At 43.6% G+C, this 21,166-nt stretch overlaps 2 protein-coding genes across 5 annotated transcripts in view; one reads left to right on the top strand and one right to left on the bottom strand.

Annotated features, from left to right (window-relative positions):
• Positions 1-553: 553 nt before the first annotated feature.
• On the top strand, positions 554-9,616 carry rmdn1 (regulator of microtubule dynamics 1). Its single transcript, XM_012865039.3, has 10 exons — positions 554-831; positions 1,145-1,250; positions 1,360-1,444; positions 2,949-3,108; positions 3,252-3,341; positions 3,428-3,483; positions 7,663-7,750; positions 7,894-7,924; positions 8,064-8,197; positions 8,964-9,616. The coding sequence occupies exons 1-10, from the start codon at positions 694-696 to the stop codon at positions 9,000-9,002; spliced, it is 927 nt and encodes a 308-aa protein (XP_012720493.2). The 5' UTR covers positions 554-693; the 3' UTR covers positions 9,003-9,616.
• Positions 9,617-9,996: 380 nt separating this feature from the next.
• Positions 9,997-21,166, bottom strand: part of LOC105927993 (NEDD4-like E3 ubiquitin-protein ligase WWP1) — a 29,943-nt gene continuing 18,773 nt past the window's right edge. For all 4 annotated transcript variants that reach the window (XM_021317788.2, XM_012865034.3, XM_012865037.3 and 1 more), the window contains 15 exons: positions 20,948-21,122; positions 19,927-19,981; positions 19,565-19,649; positions 18,607-18,735; positions 18,322-18,394; positions 18,175-18,246; positions 17,928-18,016; positions 17,606-17,765; positions 17,336-17,469; positions 15,829-15,969; positions 15,616-15,736; positions 15,361-15,465; positions 15,154-15,250; positions 14,997-15,069; positions 9,997-12,232 (listed from right to left, as the gene is read on the bottom strand). In XM_021317788.2, the coding sequence (XP_021173463.2) occupies positions 12,133-12,232; positions 14,997-15,069; positions 15,154-15,250; positions 15,361-15,465; positions 15,616-15,736; positions 15,829-15,969; positions 17,336-17,469; positions 17,606-17,765; positions 17,928-18,016; positions 18,175-18,246; positions 18,322-18,394; positions 18,607-18,735; positions 19,565-19,649; positions 19,927-19,981; positions 20,948-21,122 (1,609 nt within the window). In that variant the 3' untranslated portion in view covers positions 9,997-12,132. The remainder of the gene's footprint in view (positions 12,233-14,996; positions 15,070-15,153; positions 15,251-15,360; positions 15,466-15,615; positions 15,737-15,828; positions 15,970-17,335; positions 17,470-17,605; positions 17,766-17,927; positions 18,017-18,174; positions 18,247-18,321; positions 18,395-18,606; positions 18,736-19,564; positions 19,650-19,926; positions 19,982-20,947; positions 21,123-21,166) is intronic.

Genomic DNA, 21,166 nt, shown 5'->3' with positions numbered 1-21,166 from the left:
GACCTGACATTTTTAAAGAACACTTTTCCAGGCCTTTAAAAAATCTTTTGTTGGTGTGTAGATAAGGCTCAGGATTGTACATGTGAGAGAGAGTGAAATAAATTTAAATGAACAATCCAACGTGTTTCTTTATTAAAATGTACAATATATGTTTATCAATATGCAATACCACACATCTCTTTGTTTAAGAGCATAAAACAACATGAAACATGTATTTATTTACATATTTAATACCATGCCATAACACATGTCTGTCTTTGTAAACTAGCATAAAACAAAGTATTTCGGTATGAAATCATCAATTTATACCTTCATATGCTATATGTCTGTCTGTTAAAGACCGTACATTTATGAAATACATTGTTTAAACAACATTATTTCAGCATGAAAACATTACTTTTGTGTGTAACAGCGTCCTGTATCATAACCACATCTCTGCTGGTAACAAACCAAACCGTGTGAAAATCCGGTAAAAAGTCAAGGAGTTATGATTCATCTTAGCTGGGCGAACAGCTTTCTCAGTCCAAGCAAATGCACTGGGAGCCCGCGAGAGACCCATCCAACATGGCGGCCACGCTGAAACGTCGGCAGCGCCAGTCCGTGGGGCGTCTACCTACACGGCGTCTATGGCCGCTCCCTGCCTTAACGTTGAAGCCGTGTAGTTCCTGCTCATTGAGCACTCTCGCCTGACAGATGATGGCTTGGAGGGCTGCAACGCGGCTTGTGAACAGGACTTTGCTGGAACTTGCAGTCGGCGTCAGAGGCGGAAGCAGCCGGGGGACCAGACGCTCATACCGGATAAGGGCCAGCTGGACAGCCGGTGCTCTGGGTGTAAATGCCGTCGCCTTTTTTTCCCCCCTGGCCGATCGCCTTAGAATAAAGCTCTTGGCAATGCAGAGAGGCTGCCACTCTCAGGGAGCTGATGTGGTGATGGGTGATGAAAGTAGAGCAAAGGGCACCAGGGCTTTAATTGCGTGCTGCACCTTTAACTGCAGGATTTAATAAACGATGGGGTCAGAAAGGACAGGGAATTCATATAAGGATGTGAGAAGTGCAAAGTGGAAGTCAGCTAGGATGCCAAGCAAACAATTTTCAACATTTGATCCCTGTCACGTTTCTATCTGACCTGTTCTCCTGTGCACAGAGCGGAAGAGCAGCATTCCTGCTGGGACTCCCTGTGCTGTCTGCTCTGGGTTATCAAGCTTTCCGTAAGGTGCAGAGTTCAGCCGTGGTGTTTGCTCTAGACAAAGGTAAATGGCCAAACTGGGTTGGATGTGGGAGAAAAAAAAAAAAAAAAAGGAAGCTAATTTTGAAATGGGAGTGGGTGGTGATCACTGTGTGTGCTTTGTGTCCGGGCAGAGGAGGTCCTGGAGCAGGCCGACTACCTGTACGGCAGTGCAGAGACAGAGAAGCTGTATCAGCTGCTGCTGCAGTACAAGGACAGGTGAGCCAGCGCCGCAGACTCTCTCCTTCCTGTCCAGAGCCCCTTCTGTCTGTAAAACGTAGAATCTAAAAGGTGCATTTTAATAAATATAGCATTTTAAGGTCTTTTTCTTTGGCGAGTCTATAAAAGAGGTTTAAACTCAGGCTTATTAAAGAGCGATGCATTTCAGTAGTTCTGATTTATTTTAATTTTTTTATGTAGTATGACTCATCGTTAACGAAAGACCCCCCCCAGAAAAATACGTTTTCCAGACATTGTGAATATTACACGAGAAAAAAAAAAAAAGATATTTAACACAGAAACGACATGGGCTAAATAATCATGAGGAAGTCTGCTGATTTCACAGTCGCTGACATCCTCCGCAGACAGGCCAACAAGCCGCAAAAGGCTATTGCTGAAGAAGCTGGCGCTTCAGAACGCTGTGTTCAGACATGTTGGTAGAAAGTTGAGTGGAAGAAAAAAGTGTGGTTGTAAAAGCGTAAAAAAAAAGCAACAGGGATGAACACAACCATGAGAGGACTGGGGATTGAAGCCCATTCAGGAACGTTGGGGACAATTATCAAGGTCTTCTTGTCAGCAGCTGGAGCTCCGTGGGCATCAGGTAGACTTATCCAGGATATTCGCCTTCCTTGGGTTCAGCAGCAAGCAGCACCTCAGATTTCTTTTGATCCCGTAAACAGAGTGCGAAATACAGGGGGGTCCGGGGGGGCTCGACCCCCCCCGATTAACCCATGAGAACCCCTGAAAGCCTCAAAAGCAAAATTTAAAGGGGGTCTCAAATTGTGTCAAAAAAATTAAAAATTAAATATTTTTTTTGTCACTAATGGTCACTAAAAATTTTTTAAGCTCAACATGTCCAGTATTTAAAATTCAAAACATTTATTCACAAGTATCAGAATCAGACATACTTTAATGATCCCAGGGGGAAATATGTTCTGTTTTTTGTCAAGTGGAGCCAGCCAATCCTGTTTGCGTATGCAAATTAGGCATGTGCGTGCCAAACAGAAGAAAGACGTAATGCTGACAACAATTAATACTAAAAATGTTTAAATTTTAGTGTTAGGAACTGATCTTATCTGTTGTGCCTGTGCACTTTATCTGTTTCACTGTTGATGAAAGAGGAACGTTCTCTCGAGTCCTTGTATGTCTGGTGAATGTGAAGAGTTGACATTAAAGCTAACTTTGACTTTGACATTGTAATGTTATAGGCCTACTGCATATTGAGAAAATTTACATCGGTATTGCGCAACAATCGGGAGATGGGGACCCCCCCAAATATTGACAGGTATTTCGCACACTGCCCGTAAAGCATACCGCGTTGAACACGTTGCTCCACAAGGACAGTTCGACGGGATGAAAATGTTATTGTCCTTTTGTTAGCCTAGCATTAGGGCACCACCGGGAACCATCCTAACACATGGATGAACCAAAGCTGTTTTTCTTTTAAATCTTTTAACCAGTTGGTGAGCGTAGGGATGACGTAGGGCTTTGTGTCTCCGTGCAGCGACGACGCAGAGTTCCTGTGGAGGCTGGCCCGGGCGTCGCGGGATCTGTCCATGCTGCCCGACACGGACGGCGGGAGGAAAAAGCAGCTGGTGTTCGAGGCCTTTGAATATGCAAAGCGGGCGCTGGAGAGGGACGACAAATGTTTCGCTGCACACAAAGTAAGCTTGTTGGCTCACCCGGATAAAAGCGCCGAGGTTATAATGAGGCCTGTTGTATTTAAATCTTCTTCTGGTTGAATATTCCCAGTGAACAACATGACTGTTTAGTTTAGTTTTTCCCCCCTTCCCCTCTCTGAACTCAGTGGTACGCCATTTGTCTCAGCGACACGGGGGAGTTTGAGGGCGTCAAGGTTAAAATAGGAAATTCCTTCATCATCAGGGAGCATCTGGAGGTGAGAAGAACACCTGGGTCACAATCTTGTAACAAAAATGGTGCATTTATTCATCCTTCTCTCCCTTTTGCCCTCCCCCTCCCAAGAGGGCCATTGAGCTCAACCCCAAAGACGCCACCTCCTTACACATCCTAGGTTACTGGTGAGTGTTTCTCTTCCTCTTGCCCCGACCGTTTCTAAGGTAATCAGTATCAGTGGGTGTGGACAGACGACACAGACACATTTCCTCTTTATGGCAGAATGAGCCAAACAGCTAGTAGAGCCCTCTTCAGCTTCAGCAGCAGCTCTCAGTAGTTTTCTCAATGACTATCACTCTCCTCTAGGTGGCTTCAGTCCACTGAAGGTTGCAGGCCTTACTTCCTGCTTTGCTCCCTGCAGAGGTGGGGACTCCAGGTTCAGAAAGTAAAAAGTTGGTCCAGAGATTAGTTCCAACCATTCCCAGCTCCACAGCATGGACAGGGACTCCTTGTCCTTGACCCATCATGGGGTCAACACTAAGAACTTTATCCTTAAGTAGGGAAGGAGCTTCGAACAGCTGTGCCGATGTCGGACAGCCTTTAACCTGGACGTCGTTACGTGACAGAAACGCACACGGATGATTCAGGTCAAATCCGGGCCTTACAGCCTTCTGAAAATGAACTACAAAGTGTGCGCTTTCTGCTCTCCAGATATTTTCGTTGATTTCCGTGAGGAGGCTGTGCTGATGCGTCATGTCACGCAAAGAATTGTGGGATACCTTAAGGGTTTTTTGCGCCGATACGGGATGTTGAGGAGTTCCTAGGCAAAACTAGCCGCAGGACGGAGCATACAGGCTAGAGTTTCATGGCTTAGACCGTCCCACTCAAGATAACTTATTAAAAAAGATTTATTTCATACTTGATCCTATTGCCTTTCACTTGTGGGCTTTACTATCTTTTAATGATAAATAAATATAACGGGTCACTGACATTGTTTGGGCATAGGAAGCAGTTATATTAGAACTAATGCTTGTTTGTTCACACTCTGTTACAGCAGCTCACTGGTTTCTTCCATACTAACAGGAGCAATCCCCTCATCACTACTGGCTCTGCTTCTGACACTAAATCACATTTTGAAATAGGGCTGGGCCTTTATTGTATTGTTATCTTGAAAAATTCCTTATGATACGAATTTGGATTTATCTTGACATATGCTACTACCAGTGGTGTCTGAAAACCCCCCAAAACTGCCAGGATTGTCAGGATTGTTATTTACACCACTGTTGATTTATTGAAAGCATCAATAAAAATATATATATAATTAAATACAATTACTGTGTGCAGTTTGGTAATAAAAAAATCATACTTCTTAATGTAGCTAGAGTCCTGATTAAACATATTTGGAATAGTTTAATTATGTCACATTTTTAACTGTTTTCAAGGACTGTATTAGTGCTAATCAGGCAATAATTGACATGCAGTCACAGCCTCACAGTTGCCTGAAAAAAACTGCAGGGAGCTGCAAGTACTCTTTTATCATCACTTTTATCATCACATTACCACAATATATTGTGATAGAATTTAAAGTCCATTTCGCCAATCTGTATTGAAAATGATCATAATGGTCAGAACAAAAGAAATCACCCCTTGTTACAAAGTCGTCTGATAGAGTCCGGTCAGTTTCATGAATGTAGTGAACAGCACCATACTCTTCATTATATTAAATCTAATATTGACTAATGGGTAATCCTACCTGCCCCCTCAGGACTTGTGGGCTCACGGCTTGTTTAAAATACGTAACATAATTTTTACGTTAATTTTTTTAATACTAAACAGAACTTTTGCACTAATATTTTATTTTTGCATTAATATTTTGACTGTCCATGTACAATTTTAAAACCAAATTTTGCTGCTTTTATTTATTTCTTCACTGCATGTGCCCTCTTATTTACTTTTATCTGAATGTTATGTTGTCTGTGTACTTAGTCTGGTAAATATGTCTTGCCTTCACCATGGGACAGTGAGAAACGTAATTTCGATCTCTTTGTATGTCTGGAGCATATGAAGAAATTGACAATAAAGTTGATTGATTGATAACATTATGAGCCACAACATTACAAAAGTCAATGACTTGGTAATTAACCTGTAGGGTGGTTTGCAGGTGGGGTTCAACATCTTTCCATCCCCATTTCATCATCATCACGTTTCAAACCATGAGCTCATTATATTGAAAAAAAAAAATGCAAATTTTTTGCACATTTAGAAGCATCTGTTTTCAGAGCTTTCCTCTTTAATTCCCAGGAAAAAAAGAGAAGAACAGCCCTTTGTGGCCCAAATATCAGACTGGCTCACCGAGAATTGTCCCGGTCTTCCTGATTGGCCACTCCTGGCCTGGACTCTGTTTATGCAGGGTGTCCAGGTCCCGAGCCCAGGGGTCCGTTCTTCGTACGTTGCTTAAAACATCCGAGATCAAATGAGACATCCAAGATGACTTCATCCGGCTAATCATGATCCGGCTAATTGGGTTCTTCGAACACACCTGTTGTTTATGATTAGTATGGCTGGATTGAGTTATCTGAGACAACTGCGCGTTCATGCGTTTGTTAAAAAGGGGAAATGTATCGATAGTAGAAACAATGATCAGCAACGCTGCTATTGGCTGTTCAGCATGAACAAAGAACGCCCACAGCAGAACACGAGCTTTTAATGGAAGGTTATGCCGAATTTGAGTCATTAATTAAAACGACAGGGAACACCTCAAAGTCTGCTAAAGCCAGGAGAGAGGGCTGGCAAAAACAGCAGACAAATTAAATGCATAAGTACTGTCCATGTTAGATGTTTCTATCACTTTCTACAGTATGTATTTTTACATTTTAATAATTTCATATTTACTTTGTTCTTTTATATCAGAGCCTCCACGGGACCCACTAGAACATGGGAACAAGTAAAAGTGAAGTACAAGAATATTCTACAAAATGGTAGCCTTTAATTATTATACTTTATTTTAAAAAGGCACTTGTTATGTTAAGAGATCCAAATTTCAGTGTCAGTCCTTAGACACGGGAAGTAAAGGACGCATGCAAACTGGGATTTTTAACAAAAAATTGTTTATCTATAAAAAAATGAAGTTGTTCCTTTTCCAAGTCATCCACAGTTTACACGGTAAAACTGTATTGCTCCGTGGCTAGATAATCCATCCATAGTTTTTTCTAATACAATATACGGCTCGACAGGAAGCAAGCCTTTCAAAGTAAAGCTAAACTTCACAATAAAATGGCCCGAACAAATCTTCTTACCGAATATGATAATAATAAAAAGCAAACCATCATAACTTAAATATTTTCTATTTATGGCTCTAACACCACTTTTTCCTCTATAAAAGCCACTGTTAAATGATGTGTGTGTCTGTTTATAACAGCCACCAAGAGAAATGTCTCTGTCGCGCTGCGCTAAAGGATCCTGTCTATTGCGCAATACGTGATTAATTCGAAAAACTCTGCAAATTATTCTTGCACCTTCCGCAACAGGTTGCAGTCGTAAAAATGGACATGGCTACGGCAGACTTCCCTATCTCCTCCGCTTATACAGCCGTGATCTAATCTTGTTTACATGAAATAAGCCTGCTCTGGAGCAGGCTTAAGCTGGCGCACATGTTGCTATGACAACAAGTGCAGGATGTCTTTCGAAGAACCAAATGATCCAAGATCATGCCAAATCGTCAACAATGAAATCCTGCTAACTGAGTTAGCGACGTACGAAGAACGGACCCCAGGTCATCACCCTTCCACCACCGTGCTGAACAGCTGGAGGTGTTCGTCAGAGACAAAGCACAGTCCCTCAGCACAGACTCTGCTCCGCCTCCAGCTGTTAAAGGGAATCGTTTTGCCATCAAGCGTTCACTGTTCCTACTTGTTTAGTGGCCTTCAGATTTTTCATCTAGGAACTTTAACATGCTAACTGAGACACGTGGGCTCCAGGATGGAGCTCTTGTGGTTTTCTTTCAACTTCAAGGAACATTTGTATCAACAGCCATTGAAAGAAAGAGATCATTTCAGTGGCTGTGGAATATAACCCCGTTATCGCACATGATCAAAGTTGAATAAAAGCCACGATGCCAAAACAAAGAAAAGCATGACGGGTAGATGCAGCGAATATTACACAGTGACATTTTTAACACGAGGATATCCTGAATTAGTTTTCTAATCAGCAGGTCTGTAAGCGAACAGCACAGAACAGAGTTCTCCCTGTTGCCAACCCACCGATCTTAACCTGAGCGCGTCTCACAGCTGCTGAAGCATTTCAATCCTTGAAGAAGCGACATAAATAAAGTAAAATCTCATCCAGAACTATTTCTTCTTCTATAGGTGTTTTGCCTTTGCCGAGTTGCCGTGGTATCAGCGCAAAGTGGCGGCCGTCATTTTCTCCACACCGCCCACGTCGACGTTTGAGGAGGTAGAGACTTCTTCCGTTCTTCCTCCTCCTCACCATGACTCTTAAACGAGCTTTGGCCCGAACTTAATCAGCCACTGGCCTTTGCTTCGGCTTTAAAACCTCAGCGAACGCCAATTAATTCTGGTTTTGTGTTTCTTCTCCAGGCTCTGGAGTTCTTCCTGAAGGCCGAGAAAGGTAGAGCAGATTGGAGCGAAATCACTGAACAGCTGCGGTTACGTCGAGCTGAGACTCTGTGCAACATGGAGGGATGTGTTGGTTAATAACTTAGAAAGCCCCTAAGCTAAAACACACCTCCTGTAATCGTTTGTTCCAGTTGACCCAAACTTCTACAGCAAAAACCTGCTGATGCTGGGGAAGACTTACATGGCCATGAAAGACAAGGAGAAAGCGCTGCTCTGGCTGACCAAAGCTAAGGAGTACCCTGCTCACACGCTGGAAGACAAAGAGGTACAAACACACACGGAGGAGGATTCACACTCCTCGGATAATTCCAAACTTCAGGGCATCATAATAATGATTATTATTGAGATTTAATGTGATCCACCAACACAACGTTGCACATAATTAAGCAGCAGGAAACGGGTTTTAAAAACATTTTTACGACCTAAAAATGTTGGCATGCCTTTTAGTTAAATAAAGTCCTACTTAGTAATGGGTCCACCTGTGTGGTGCATGTTCAACCCCTTCACACAGCCGGTGTTCTCCAGGGTGAGACCTGGTGGTGCAACTGTAAGACGGCTGAATCAAATGCCTGATTTACGTCTCCGGCCTGAAATGAACTATTCCTGATTCAGGATCTGAACCAGGAATGCATCTAAAACACATAGGACGTTAGAGAGCCCTGATTAGGACTAAATCGTTTTCCCCGTATTTGACTGGGCTACTGTAAATCCAAACCTAAATCCAGTTAGGGAATCTGTGGCGAAGCTTAGAAGCTGCAGTCACAGATGCTCTGTCTCATCTGATGGAGCTACTTTGCAGTAAACTATAGTTCTACAGTCGGGTTGAGCACTCATGCACACGTCGTGTTCGTTATTAAAGCATAGATGTTCCTTCCGCTTCAGCTCTGTGCAACACTGTGTTGGTCGGTTACATAACATCCCCACCGAACTACGTTGAAGTTTGTGGGCTTAAGGCGTGAATACTTATGCAAGGCACTGGGCTGGTGTTGCTCGTGTCATCTATGAACACATTGGTACTTGTTGCTCTGCAGGTCCATAAAGAGGCAGTGGAGCTCCTGAATCAGCTTTGACCGCTACCTCGGCACGCCACGGGGGGGGGCCTTTTCACGGAGGATGGACCGGACCTGGTGCCACGAAGGAAGAACCGCAGCAGAACCTACCGGTGCATTTAACGTCAGGGGGACCGAAGGAAACCAAAACCAAACGAGATCTCGTTCCAAGTTCCCGTACGCAGCTATTGGTGCGGTAGAAACGTGTCGTTTCTGCCGCTGTTGGAGAGAATAAGGCGTTAGTGAACTAATCTATGCAGCCAGAGATCTCATGCTGATAAACACCTTTACAGTGTGCTTATTTACTTTTACAAGGTTTTGAATGCAATGTATTTTAATTTTTTTAGCTACTTCTGTTTGAACTGGTTGATAAACTGTAGATCCACCCAGATGTTCTGAGCCCATCTGCATTTTGCAGAAGCACGTTACAAACCTCGTACACCTCAAGCCTCGTATAAGCGCGGGTCAGTAACCATGACTACTGCTCTGCTGATTAAAGTCCTTCAGCGAGTGACTGCAGTTTACTGCCCCTCCTCCGCCTGTTTCTGTGCACTGCTTGTGAGACAAATTTGTCTGTTTATGAAGTATTTTCTTAAAGTTTGAAAATAAAAAAAAAAAAACAGCTCTCACCATCACTCCGGAGATTTTCAAAGTCAAACAAAAATGTGTGTTAGCATTTACTGCAGGGCAGCTGATGAAGCAGATAGCCTGGCTAATAAACCAACCAAGAATAACTTGATTTAGTCATCTCACTCTATGATGAATAGAACCACTGAAAGATAACTATTGCCCTTATTTTGAAAATTACTACATTTTGTATTATTTCGCCAGCCTAAGCCGAGCAATAAACGCCTCAGATATTGCCACTTGATGGTTATAAATCTAAAACTATGCATAACTACCAGGCTGATCCTCAGCACTCAGGTTATTAAATAGTCTGTTATCTGTTGAACTACCAGACGGATGAGTGTTGCTGTGAACCCTGATCACCTTCCACAAAAACCAAGCCACTGTCCAGGGTTTAGTCATTTATTTGTATCTCATAAATCCATCTCTCTTCCATTTAAAATGGGTGAAAGCAGATTAAAAATGAATCTTCTATACACATGGTCTCCAGTAAAGGGGCATTCTGTACAGTGTGGTTGGTGTTTTACAGTGTGTATCTACACGTGATATGTTAGAGTGGCGGCGTTTCAGGCGGCCTGAGCCGCAGCACCCGTCTCCTGCTCCACCCGGACGGGTTCAAATGGCCTTCTGGGAGCGCGGCGCTGCGACCCGAGGACGGCCTGAAACGGCCCGGCTATTCTGATAAGAACAAAAGGCATCACAGATTTCCATCAGTGGAGCAGTCGCTCTGTGTGGTCGATTATAATATTTAAAGGAACTTCATTTACTGTCTCTATGCGATCAACACTGGGATATACAGCTGATTTGGGTTACAGGTTTCCGCTGATAAGGAAGCACAGTTTGATGGATCTCTGTATGAAAGGACCTCCTTTTGCTACTGAGAGCGTCCTCCTGATACCGTCGCTCCGCCCTGCGGCCCGCCGGCTGAACGCGCGTTCACGCGGCCGACACCAGGCGCCTAAGGGACGGCAGCGATCCAACACCAGACTGGCTACCCGCTGCCTAAATGTAGCTCTTCCTCCTGGACTCAGACCGGAAATAATCAGAAAAACTGCAGCGTATGATGTGACCCTTGGAAAAAGAAGAGGCTGTCCCTTTGAAACGGAGTTAAAGGACGAAGGAAGTGCAGGCGGTGGGTTTTCTGAGCAGGGGGACACAAATAAGGCCTTTATGAACTCAAACGTGAGCATCGTATATGAACTAATCTGAACTGTCTGGTGTAGCTGGGCCGGGTTTTTGGTTTATTTTTGCTCCTCTGATCTGCCTGCTTTTCTGACTTGCTTTCATGTTTTTTTTTTAATTTAGACACAAACATGATACTTTTTTTTTTTTTAAACACTATTACCTGGACCTAACTACATGAAAATAATGGCTAAATATATTCTGGTAACCATGGTTGGAATCCTTATTTTTTGCTCAGCACCGTCTGCTAAAGGGTTAAAACTGGACCGTAAGCGCTGCGTCAAACACAGTGGCTTCAAAGGACGGTGAGACGCAGCCTGCAGTCCAACTCCCATATCTGCAAATCACACAAACAGGGCCACAAAATCTTTTTTTTTGTCCATTTTCTGATTTGCAAATTTAAACTGCAGATTCAGAGCGTGATCCTCGTAGGCTGCCGTCCCACAGCCCTTCTCTCATCACGTCACAGTGTGCAAACAGGCCACAGTCGAGGTAGCCTGGAACAGCTCTGGCACTCCCGCCGCAGTCTCACACCGACATATACATTCTGATGGCTTGTTTTCAATGCGAATATCTAATATCTTCCAGTCCTTTGAACCTTAAAGACAATCAGGATGTTATTATCTTGCCCCGAAGAGAAGGATCTGGTTCTGGCCTCCGGCTGGTGCTGGTCCGAACGACTGGGAGCGATGTTCTGTGCTTTCAGGTTTGTAGCTTCTGAACACCGAGCGTTCTGGACATTTGGGAGATGCGGCGATCCATGCCAAAAAAAAAACAAAAAACAAAAAAAAAAAGTCTACGTGCACGCTTGTGTTGGTGGTCACAGCGCTCGTCTAATCTTCATAGGCAGCATGCAAGCACGCAGGGTTTCTAAAATGACTATCTGTCCGACAGGAAAAGGAAGTTTTCAGGCACTGAACGCCAAATGCAACTACTTTCTGCCTTTTAAACAGCTCTATAGAACTAGAGCTTTAAAAGAACGTTGAGCCTAAACTATAAAACCCTCTGGAAAACACTTTCAGTCTATTTTTTTTTAAAAGCCAGTCAAGCTGTGTGGGGGGAGGATATCTTCAAAAATATCCAGGATTTCTGTTTTTAAACAGACGAGCAGATCGATGAAATGTTTGCATATCTTCATGGAGGGTAGTTATATATTATATAAGGACTAGGAACAGGAATGCGGCAAAAATTATGCTGCAAATTAGGATTTGGTTTTAAATGACAAAATAGCTTATATACATTGGTTGTTATCTTGTGCAATTATTTTTCGTGTTTTTTTTTTTTCTTGGCTGACTGAACAGCAGGGGGCGTAGCAGAGGGAGACGCCGGACGACGAGTCCCTCTATTCTTGGCCGAATCCTTCTGTTTCCTCGATGGCGAAGAGCAGCTTCTCCTTCAGCTGTTCGTAGCTTTTGTAGGGCGGCAGGTCCAGACGGTTAAAACTGAAAGATTAGAGAGAAGGAAGTCAGTGGAGAACGGTGGCTTTCACAATCTTCTGACAGACGTGTTGAGCAAAGCGCCTCTGAGTCACTCCTGGGATGTTCTTTACACTTTGTCCTATTTCAAACCTTCAATTGATCTAATCTGGGTTTTATATGATAGACCAACACAAAGCAGTGAATGCCTGTTAAGTGGAAGGAACAAGCTGTTCAGTAAAAATCTGCTATACAGCACCCGAGTCAACTCTTTGTGCAACAACCTGTATGTCTTTACCAGATTTGCACATCTAAAGAAAAAAAATTCTCACTCTTCCTTTTCAAAAAAATACTCCAAAATCTGTCAAATTGGATGGAAAATAACTATGAACATAAATTTTTGAGTCTTTCAACAGATGTTCAATAGGATTTAGGTCTGGACTTTGACTAGGCCATTCTTGCACATGCTTTGATGTAAACCTCTCCACCTTAGCTCTGGCTGGATGTTTAGGGTCGTCTTTTGCAGCCTCCAAAATGTTTTCCTCTAGGATCGCCCCATATTTAGCGCCGTCCAGATCCGGCCCAAGGCATAAGCAAACTATGCCACTGCTTAGGGCCCCTCATACCATCAGGATGCCAATATAAATACTGATTTTTATCTAAAATGTTTATATTAGCTTATTGAAAATGCTGTTACGTTTGAAGGGCTCAGCACAGATGAATTCAAAGAGTTTAAATAGTTTAAACAATACCATATTTTTTGGACTATACGTCACACTGCATTTCATAGTTTGGCCGATCCTGCTTATATTCAGGTGCGACTTATATATCAAAATTAAATGGTAATTCATACCGACCAGTAGGAAACCAAGGAATAAATATTACTGTCTATAGCCACAAGGGGGTAACCTGACTCTAGCCATTTGTATGTCGCTCCGCCTAGCTCCACTCACATCCATCTGGGACACCTCCATAGGAATTGCCTTTATTGAAGGCTGGGCCTTATCAAAAATCCTTGCATATGATTGGATAAGCCACTTGTCTGTCATCTTTATCGACGTGCTATTTCAACCACTCACACCAAAGCTAACCCATTTTTTTTTTATGTGTTTGCGGCTCTAGTGACACGCGTTTTATTGACAGTGAGCTGACAGGAAGAGGGGGGAAGACAGGCGGCAAAGCGCCGCGGGTCGGAGTCGATCCCGGGCCGACCACGTTGAGGACTAAAGGCCTCCTAACATGGTTCACGCTAACCGCTAACCGCCACGGGCGCCCCCCGGAAAACAAAACTTGCCAAATCTGGTCGGGAGAAGGGCGAAAACATGGTTTCCACCAACAAAAGCCTTCAGAGGCGTTCTCTGATGTTCTTTTAATGAAACAATATTAGGTAGATTGGACAACACGGAAGAAATAGCAGCATCAATGTTAACGCTTGCTTCCTCGATGCGAGCCGCCATTGCTATCAAAACAGTCTCACGTCACGGTCGCTTCTCCACTACGTCACATCTATGAAACTCCAGCCCTGCGTCCTGATTGGCCAGACCATAAAATTGGTCTGAGAAATCACTTTCTATGGGAGATGTCCCAGATGGATGTGAGTGAAGCTAGGCGGAGCGATATCAATCTGGCTGGTGTCAGGTTAACAAGGGGGCCCCTAGGCTTGTGAAAACTATATGTTGCTCCTGTACCACTTAAACATTTATTGAAAAATTAACTTATAGACAAGAAAGATAGAACACTTTTGTACGTTGTTTCACTATGTATTCATGCAGCGGAGTGTTGCGTGGTGCAGCTCGAAGGACCACGACAGAACCCTGTTAGTGGGCTGTCTGTGAAGCTAATAACAGCTAGCGCTAGCTTACAGCTCTGTCGTCCGGACGGTTTACGACTTTGCAAATGCATGGATCCTCCCAGGTATGTTCCATGTTATTTAGTCAGTTTTTAGTCATGGATTGTGTGAAATAAATGTCTAAATAAATTTGAGTAGTCTGATGCAACATATGTTTTTTCCCCCTCTTTATGAAGCATTTTTTTGACGCGACATATTCCGGAGCGATTTATAGTCCGAAAAATACGGTAATCGTCATTGTTTGATGGCTGTTTTAACACAGTGCTAACCTGATGCTATGCAACAAAGCTCTGTTCGTTCTCAAAGGCATCTCAGCAAATTATAATCAACTAATCTGATTACTTTTAAGCTCAGCAAATAAACCCGTCCACCTCTCCCCGACGGCACTAAATCTGTATTGAATGTGGGGGTGTTTATAAAAAGAGGGGCCCTGAATCAGAGTCTGCTGAAGACCACATCCAACCACGCCTAAAGTCTGACCAGCTTCCCCGTCCCTGCTGAAATAAGCCCAATGCCAACACCACCATGTTGCACCACATGCATGGTGGGCACAGGGTGATGTGATAGTATATCTATCTGGAACATTTTCCAACCACTTTACTATTATGTTTCACTTTGTGTCGGACTAGCACATTAAATCCTACATAAAAATTAACACTAATAAAGAACTACACGCTTCAGCAAATAAGCAGCCATTCTTTAAAAGGTAAATATTTAGGGTAATTAAAATGATGGCTATATGTGCTCAATATTATTGTGCTAATAACACTCTGACCTTTCCTGGCCAAATAGTTGCTTCTTTATATGTAGTAGTATTTATAAAGAAACCATCACCTATAAATGATGAGAGTAGCCACAGCTTAAAAAGTGGCTGCTCAAATATAGTTCTGATAAGACGGTGAGAGGAAACAGAACAAGCATGAAGTCATGGCGGGCACTGACCATGTGTGGCTCCGGGGGAGCCATGTGTCCTTCCCCACTTTCTCGATGCAGAACTTCTGAGGCCCGTTACTTCCTGCAACGCAACACGAGACAATCAAGAGGACCGCTAAGCTTCGGACGCTGCTCAGCTCATCCCCGTTCTGGTTCTGTCACTGACCCATAAGTTCAGCAAAGCCGCCCAAAGGAAGCCGACACGTTCCCGTGACGAACTGCATGAGTCGCAGCCGCACCTCGTTGTCCACTTCTTTCACCAGCTGTAAGGGGGGGAGGGGGGGGGGGGGGCACAGCAAACAGAGCTTCACATGACGGCAGGATGTTCCAGTAACACTGGACACAAACACGGCGGACGTTTGAGCCACGGTACCTGCCAGAACCAGATGATCTGTTTGCTGTTCCTGGTGTAGTGGCGATACACCGTGTTCCTCTGCCAGTCCTGGAGGTCTACCTCCTGCATGCCGCACAGCATCACCTGCGTCAAACACACAACAGCACACACACGGGAATCAAAATACCAATCAAAGCCAAGTGAAGAAACACTCAATGACTCCTTTTACTTGAACCTGAAAGGTTAAATTCTGCTGCATTAGTAGAGCAAACCCAGATGGGTGTTTCTGCTCACCTCCAGCTCCTTTTCATCAAAGTACTGCAACCACTGCAGTGGGACCACCTCGTTGAAGCCATCCAGGAACGCTTTGGTTTGACCCTCCACCCCCCGGGAGAACCTCCACTCCGCCATCAGACTGCAGACCCCACAGCACAGATGGACTCAACACTCGTCCCCATGAGCAGACGTGTCCAAAGCTCAGACAGATGGAAAGGAAGAGAAAACTACCTGATGTACTCCTCCTTGTTCTCCTCAGTGACCAGGATGTCGGTCCCATCAGGTTTCAGGTCGTGAGAAGAGATCTTCCCCAAGATCTCCATGTCCACGGAGAAGTACATCTCCAGCCCACATTCCTCTATGTTGTTGTCCCTGAGGAGAGAGGAGACGGTGATGCTGCGTCCCGTATGAGGAGAAATTTCTCTCAGGGTGCCGTTTCAGTCCCTAAAAGGTCGGAGCAGACCTTTTTAATGACTGTGTTTTCTTTAGCTGCTGTTAGCTCATTCTTTGAAGCCACTTGTGCTTCCTGGCCCTTGGTGGTGTTTCTATAAAGAAGCAAACATGTGCAGGTCTCCAGTTTTAGAGCCACTGTTAATGTCGTCTTTTGGACCCAACACTCTTCTCTTCACCAGCATTGTAATGTCGTCGGTTCCGGTTCTTCGGGGCTGATGTAAACCAAGCTGGGCCTCAGGAATATTCGGTGAACATTGTCTCATCTATTCTCTAACGGTGGATTTAGCAGAGCCCTGCTATACTCTTACATGCCAACTAACAGTGGAGTCTGATCAACCTGCTCCCACTTTTCCCAGCTATGCGCCAGAGCTCCTTCAACACGTTGGACAATGAAAACCTTTAGAAAAAACCCTAGTTCCACAAGAACACTTCTTTGACAAAGAATGAATTTATAGAATCACTGAGGAAAAGACACAACCCGTTAATTCAGGTGTCCACCTTCAGTCCTCAAGGCCCGGTCTCCTTTTCAGATTGAAAATCCTTCTGTACACTTTCAAGGCCGTCCACAGCCTCACTCACTTTGCCTTTCTGATCTTCACATCGCTGAGCTTTCTCCTGCTCTGCTTCCAAACTCTAATTCCCTCCCTCCACACACCGGCAACACCGACACCCTCTAAACTCAGAACCCATCTGTTCAAAAAGGCATACTCTCTGTGATTGCGGTAACTTTTATTGTTTGTTGTCTTATTGTTCTGTAAAGTGTCCTTGAGTGTTTTGAGAGGCATTTTCTTTAAATAAAACTATTATTTTATTTATTCTGTTGAGTAAATTGTTCAAATTAAATTTCATCCACGTTTGACTGCTCCTTAGATTTTACTGCCAAAAATCAAAGTTGCTTAAAGTCACAGCTAAACATTCGTAGGCATGAAGTGCCACTTTGTTTTGCTTGTACGTCAATTTGTTCCAGACCTTCAACCTTAGCCAGAAATCAGATTGGATCCTTTGAGCATTCATATTTTCTTCCTCCGTACTCACATAGAGAACATTTCATACCATAGACTCAAATTCCCGACAGGCCAAGCCACTGAAAACCATGTAATAACCCTGTATTTATACATTTTTTACCAAAATGCCCAAACTTTTAGACGAAACAAATATCAGAAGGAAGCTAAGATAAATATAGTGGTTTGAACTTTACTTCAAAAGTTCAGCAACGTTTCTTCATGACCTCTGATGACTTCAGCGCTGCTGGTGCTGAACCTGGCGGCCCGAGCCTACAGCTTACCTAATCCATATGAGAGAGTTGTAGAACTCGGGGTCAATGGACTCCAGGTCTTTAAGGATGAGCTTCTTGTTCAGCATTCGTTTGTAGAAAGGCAAAGAGAAGCCAGTGTCAATGAACTTCCCATGGAAAAGCGCCTGCAGAAACAAGTACAGAGATTAACACAAGTACAAGCCCTTTCCAACTCAAAGGTAATTACAATCAACGCCTCCATTATAATTGTGATCGTTTGTCGGGGGGCGGGGGGTTTGTGTGGGTTGGATGTGGACGTGCCATTGCAATGAAGCGGCCTATGAAGCAGAAGTAGGAGAGGTGGTCTGGGTTGATGGCGGATGCCGGGTTGATCTGCAGACAGTAGTTGCTCTTGCCAGCGTACTCGAACAGACAGTACATGGGGTTCAGCACTTCGTGGGACAACAGGAAGAACCACTCCCTGTAAAGTGAGCGGGGGAAAACACAAACGGCAAACACAGGAGAGGAAATGTTGCTAAGAATCCAAACAAATGCAGAGCAATATGATAAATGTGGAAAAAAAGCTGCTCGTTTACAACTGTTTCTACATTGATTCTGCGTCAGATGTTTAGATTTTTATTACCTGGCTAAGCCACCATAGTCCAGACCCTCCTCGCCTCTGAAGATGACATACAGCCTCCTCCTTAGGTCGTATGGTTTCAGGGCCATAATCTGAAAAATTTACAAAACATAAACCATAATTCCCCAAGTTATGCACAAAACTGATGATTCAGCAGAAGACAAAGCTCTCAAATGATGAGACCTTTCTGGGCTTAAGTAAAGCGAATGAGGCGTAAACGGTTTAACCAGCCAGAGATGAAAGCTCTTACTTGCTGAAAGGAGTCCTCAAACAGCGTCTGTCTGGAGACGGTGATCTTCACGTGGCTCGGGAGCGCATTGGACTGAAGGACAAGACAGAAGATGAGCACCAGAGGACCGGGGGATGTGAGCTGGATCAAACGGCTGAAAACACCAACCTGACACAGGTAGCGGAAGTGAGCCAGCTTCCACCTGAAGCTGCGCTCATATGCGATCTGCGGGCCTTTGGTGCTGATCAGAAAAACACATTTAGAAGGTGAATGTTTGCCGTTTGCTTCACAATAAACGGGCTTAAGAATTTGACAACATCCTGAACATGAACTCTAGTTTTTTTTTCTTTATAAGATAAACTAAAAAAAATTCAAAGTGTCGACTCCATAAACGACCTCCAGGTTAAACCTAGCAGGATGAAGGAGATGTGACGCAGAACCACTATCCCTTACACAGAAGACTTCCCGGTGCGCGGGTCGCTGAAAGTGGTGGTCCGGGTGTTGTGGTCCACAAAGTAGCGGACCCCTTCCCTCGTGTAGCGGATTTCCCAGCCTTCAGGCAGAGGATCCTCATTCTGCAGCCTGCAAACACACGAAGGCAACAACATCCAGGCTAGCTTTAATCTGCAGCACGAGGTGAAAACACCAGCAGAACGTTAACGTTTCATTAGAAAGCAGAGAAAGACCCCATCCAATAAATAGAGGAACTACTTTTTTACTTCTAGTCACTATTTAAATGCAGTTTTTCTTCTAAATTAGTTTTCCTCTATTTGGACTCAGGAGGATCTTTAGAAACCGACAAGAGCGCCGCTGTTGCCTCTCTGTTTTCACAGGAAAGATGCATTATATCAATAAAAAAGAAGCAAATAACTAAGACATGGATGTTTTTATCCGAATCGGTCTCATGTGCAAACAACAAAAATAAAAACACGGATACAGCATAAACATAAAAACAGATATGCGAACAGCAGCCCTATACAGTAAAGGAAGTTTATTTTGGTAAAACCACAGCCAATAAAATCTCGACATCAACCTTATTTATAAAGCACTTCAATAAAACACAAGTTGAACCAAAGTGCTAAAAACAATGAATTGATACAATAAAAACTTTTATCATAAAATGATAAAACCACAATGAGAAATTAATAAGATTAAACAAAACTAATTTATATGATTACTGACTTAATCAAAACGAAACACACTTATAGAAAAAAGTATAATCTAAAAATAGGAGGAGAAAAAAAAAAGCCTGAAAGTCACGGCTGCACAAGAGATTTACATCTCCGCTTACATCTCAGAACATCTAAAAGCATTTGGTTGATCCTCCAGATTAGATGAGCCAAACCAGCCCAGCAGGGATGGAAAAATCTCTCTCCGTGTCTTGTAGATAAAACCCTAATGGTGTTCTCACCCTTGGGTGCGAGGGTCTTCCCACTGGGTTGTCTTGGTATTGTGGTTCACAAAGTACACTCTGTCGTTAGAGTCCACGCGCCTCTCTACAGGTAATGATGACACACAACGATCTGAAAGTTAGATTAGAGATACTTCTACAACACAATTACACAGTAGTGTGGTGGGAGAGGAACCGTTACAGAGGTCCGTGTTACGGTCCCAGCAAAGAGAACCACTGGGAGGACAAGCTAGCGTTAAAAGTCTCCATAAGGACCAGGCTGAAAGACAGCTCTGCTAAATGCAAATGGTGGTCCATGTATTTATTATAGAGGACTTTAATATTCACAAGTAAAACCCACTGAAGATAAATGATGAACTTACCCCATCCAGGAGGTAGAGGGCCTAGCGGATCATTCTCAGCGGACATCATGGATGCCTGAAAACGGGGGATTAGAATCCATTCAGGAAACAGAAATTAAATAGCAACATAAGAAACAGAGGATGAAGAAAAATGAAATAATGTTGCTGTAGAAAAGGTTTCTGCCTAGCAGGAAGTTGATTTAAGATGGAGGTCCTTGTCATAGAATCAGCTCAGCACCATGTGGAAATCACCGTTTCTCTCACAGTTAAACAGTGAAGCGGACATCAGGTTTTAAAGAGAGATTATAATTTGGGCTGAAAAAAGTGGAGCTAGACACCAAAGATTGTGGAAAAACACATGGGATTAGAGGGATTAAATTAAAGATGGCCGACCACATGCAGCTGGCACCGCTGAGATTAAAGCTCATGTTGACCAAAGTTATCGGATAGGACTGGCCCAATTAAGCAAAAATAAATTTAAAAGGGAAACAAGCTATGAACATAAACACAGTTTTGACATTATTCTTTATCATTTTGGCTGCCAGGGTTCAGAAATCTTTACAACAGCAAACCTGCATCCTACGTTTGTGTTCCTAGTTTAACAAATGAGATTTTAGTTTATTTTCTAAGAACAGGGGCCAATGACGGAATAAATCTTCTGAAAATGAGCCAATTAAGAGGAGATGGTCAATCTGTTCACATATAATTACATATTAATGACTTGACTTCATGTTACCCAGTACATCCTCTCCAGCAGCCATGGCAGCTAGAGAAGCTTGTAAAAATATTTCTATACAATAAAATTGCAACGACGCTACAGTCTGAATGTTTAAATCAAATGAGATCATCAGGAACCAGGTACTCCAGAACCAATTTGTGATTTTGCAGAATTGTTTCTTGAGATCAGACTATTAAAAATCTAAAAGATAAAGGCCCTGGGCATGCTGCGCTTCAGAACCTAAGCTTACTAGCAGTACACAGGGAGCTGCAGGAAGACAGAGGCGTGGGTACAAAGAGCCTGGTGCAGCGAGGAGGTCCTTACAGAGTAGAGGTATCTCTGGTTGAACTGATGCATAGCTCCCTGCAGCTGGCTGCGCTGGCTCTGCCACTGCTCGAAGTTGCGCACCGACTCCATGGTGGGGCGCTGCCAGGTGGTGGTGCGGGTGTTGTGGTCGACGTAATAGATCCGACCCCGATCGTCCACCCGACGCTCCCATCTGGCAACATTAAGGAGATTTGAATGGAAGAAATGGAGAAACAA

The sequence above is a fragment of the Fundulus heteroclitus genome, chromosome 21, assembly GCF_011125445.2.
Source record: "Fundulus heteroclitus isolate FHET01 chromosome 21, MU-UCD_Fhet_4.1, whole genome shotgun sequence".
Classification (NCBI taxonomy): Eukaryota; Metazoa; Chordata; class Actinopteri; order Cyprinodontiformes; family Fundulidae; genus Fundulus; species Fundulus heteroclitus.
Note: the sequence above shows the minus strand (reverse complement) of the source record. Positions and strands in the feature narration are given on the sequence as shown.

Bases quoted from the DNA above. Each gene is read 5' to 3' on its own strand.
- rmdn1 (XM_012865039.3), top strand. From the start codon at position 694: ATGATGGCTTGGAGGGCTGCAACGCGGCTTGTGAACAGGACTTTGCTG. The intron at 1,251-1,359 runs GTAAATGGCCAA...GTGTCCGGGCAG, and splicing joins GGTGTTTGCTCTAGACAAAG to AGGAGGTCCTGGAGCAGGCC. The intron at 7,751-7,893 runs GTAGAGACTTCT...TTTCTTCTCCAG, and splicing joins CCACGTCGACGTTTGAGGAG to GCTCTGGAGTTCTTCCTGAA.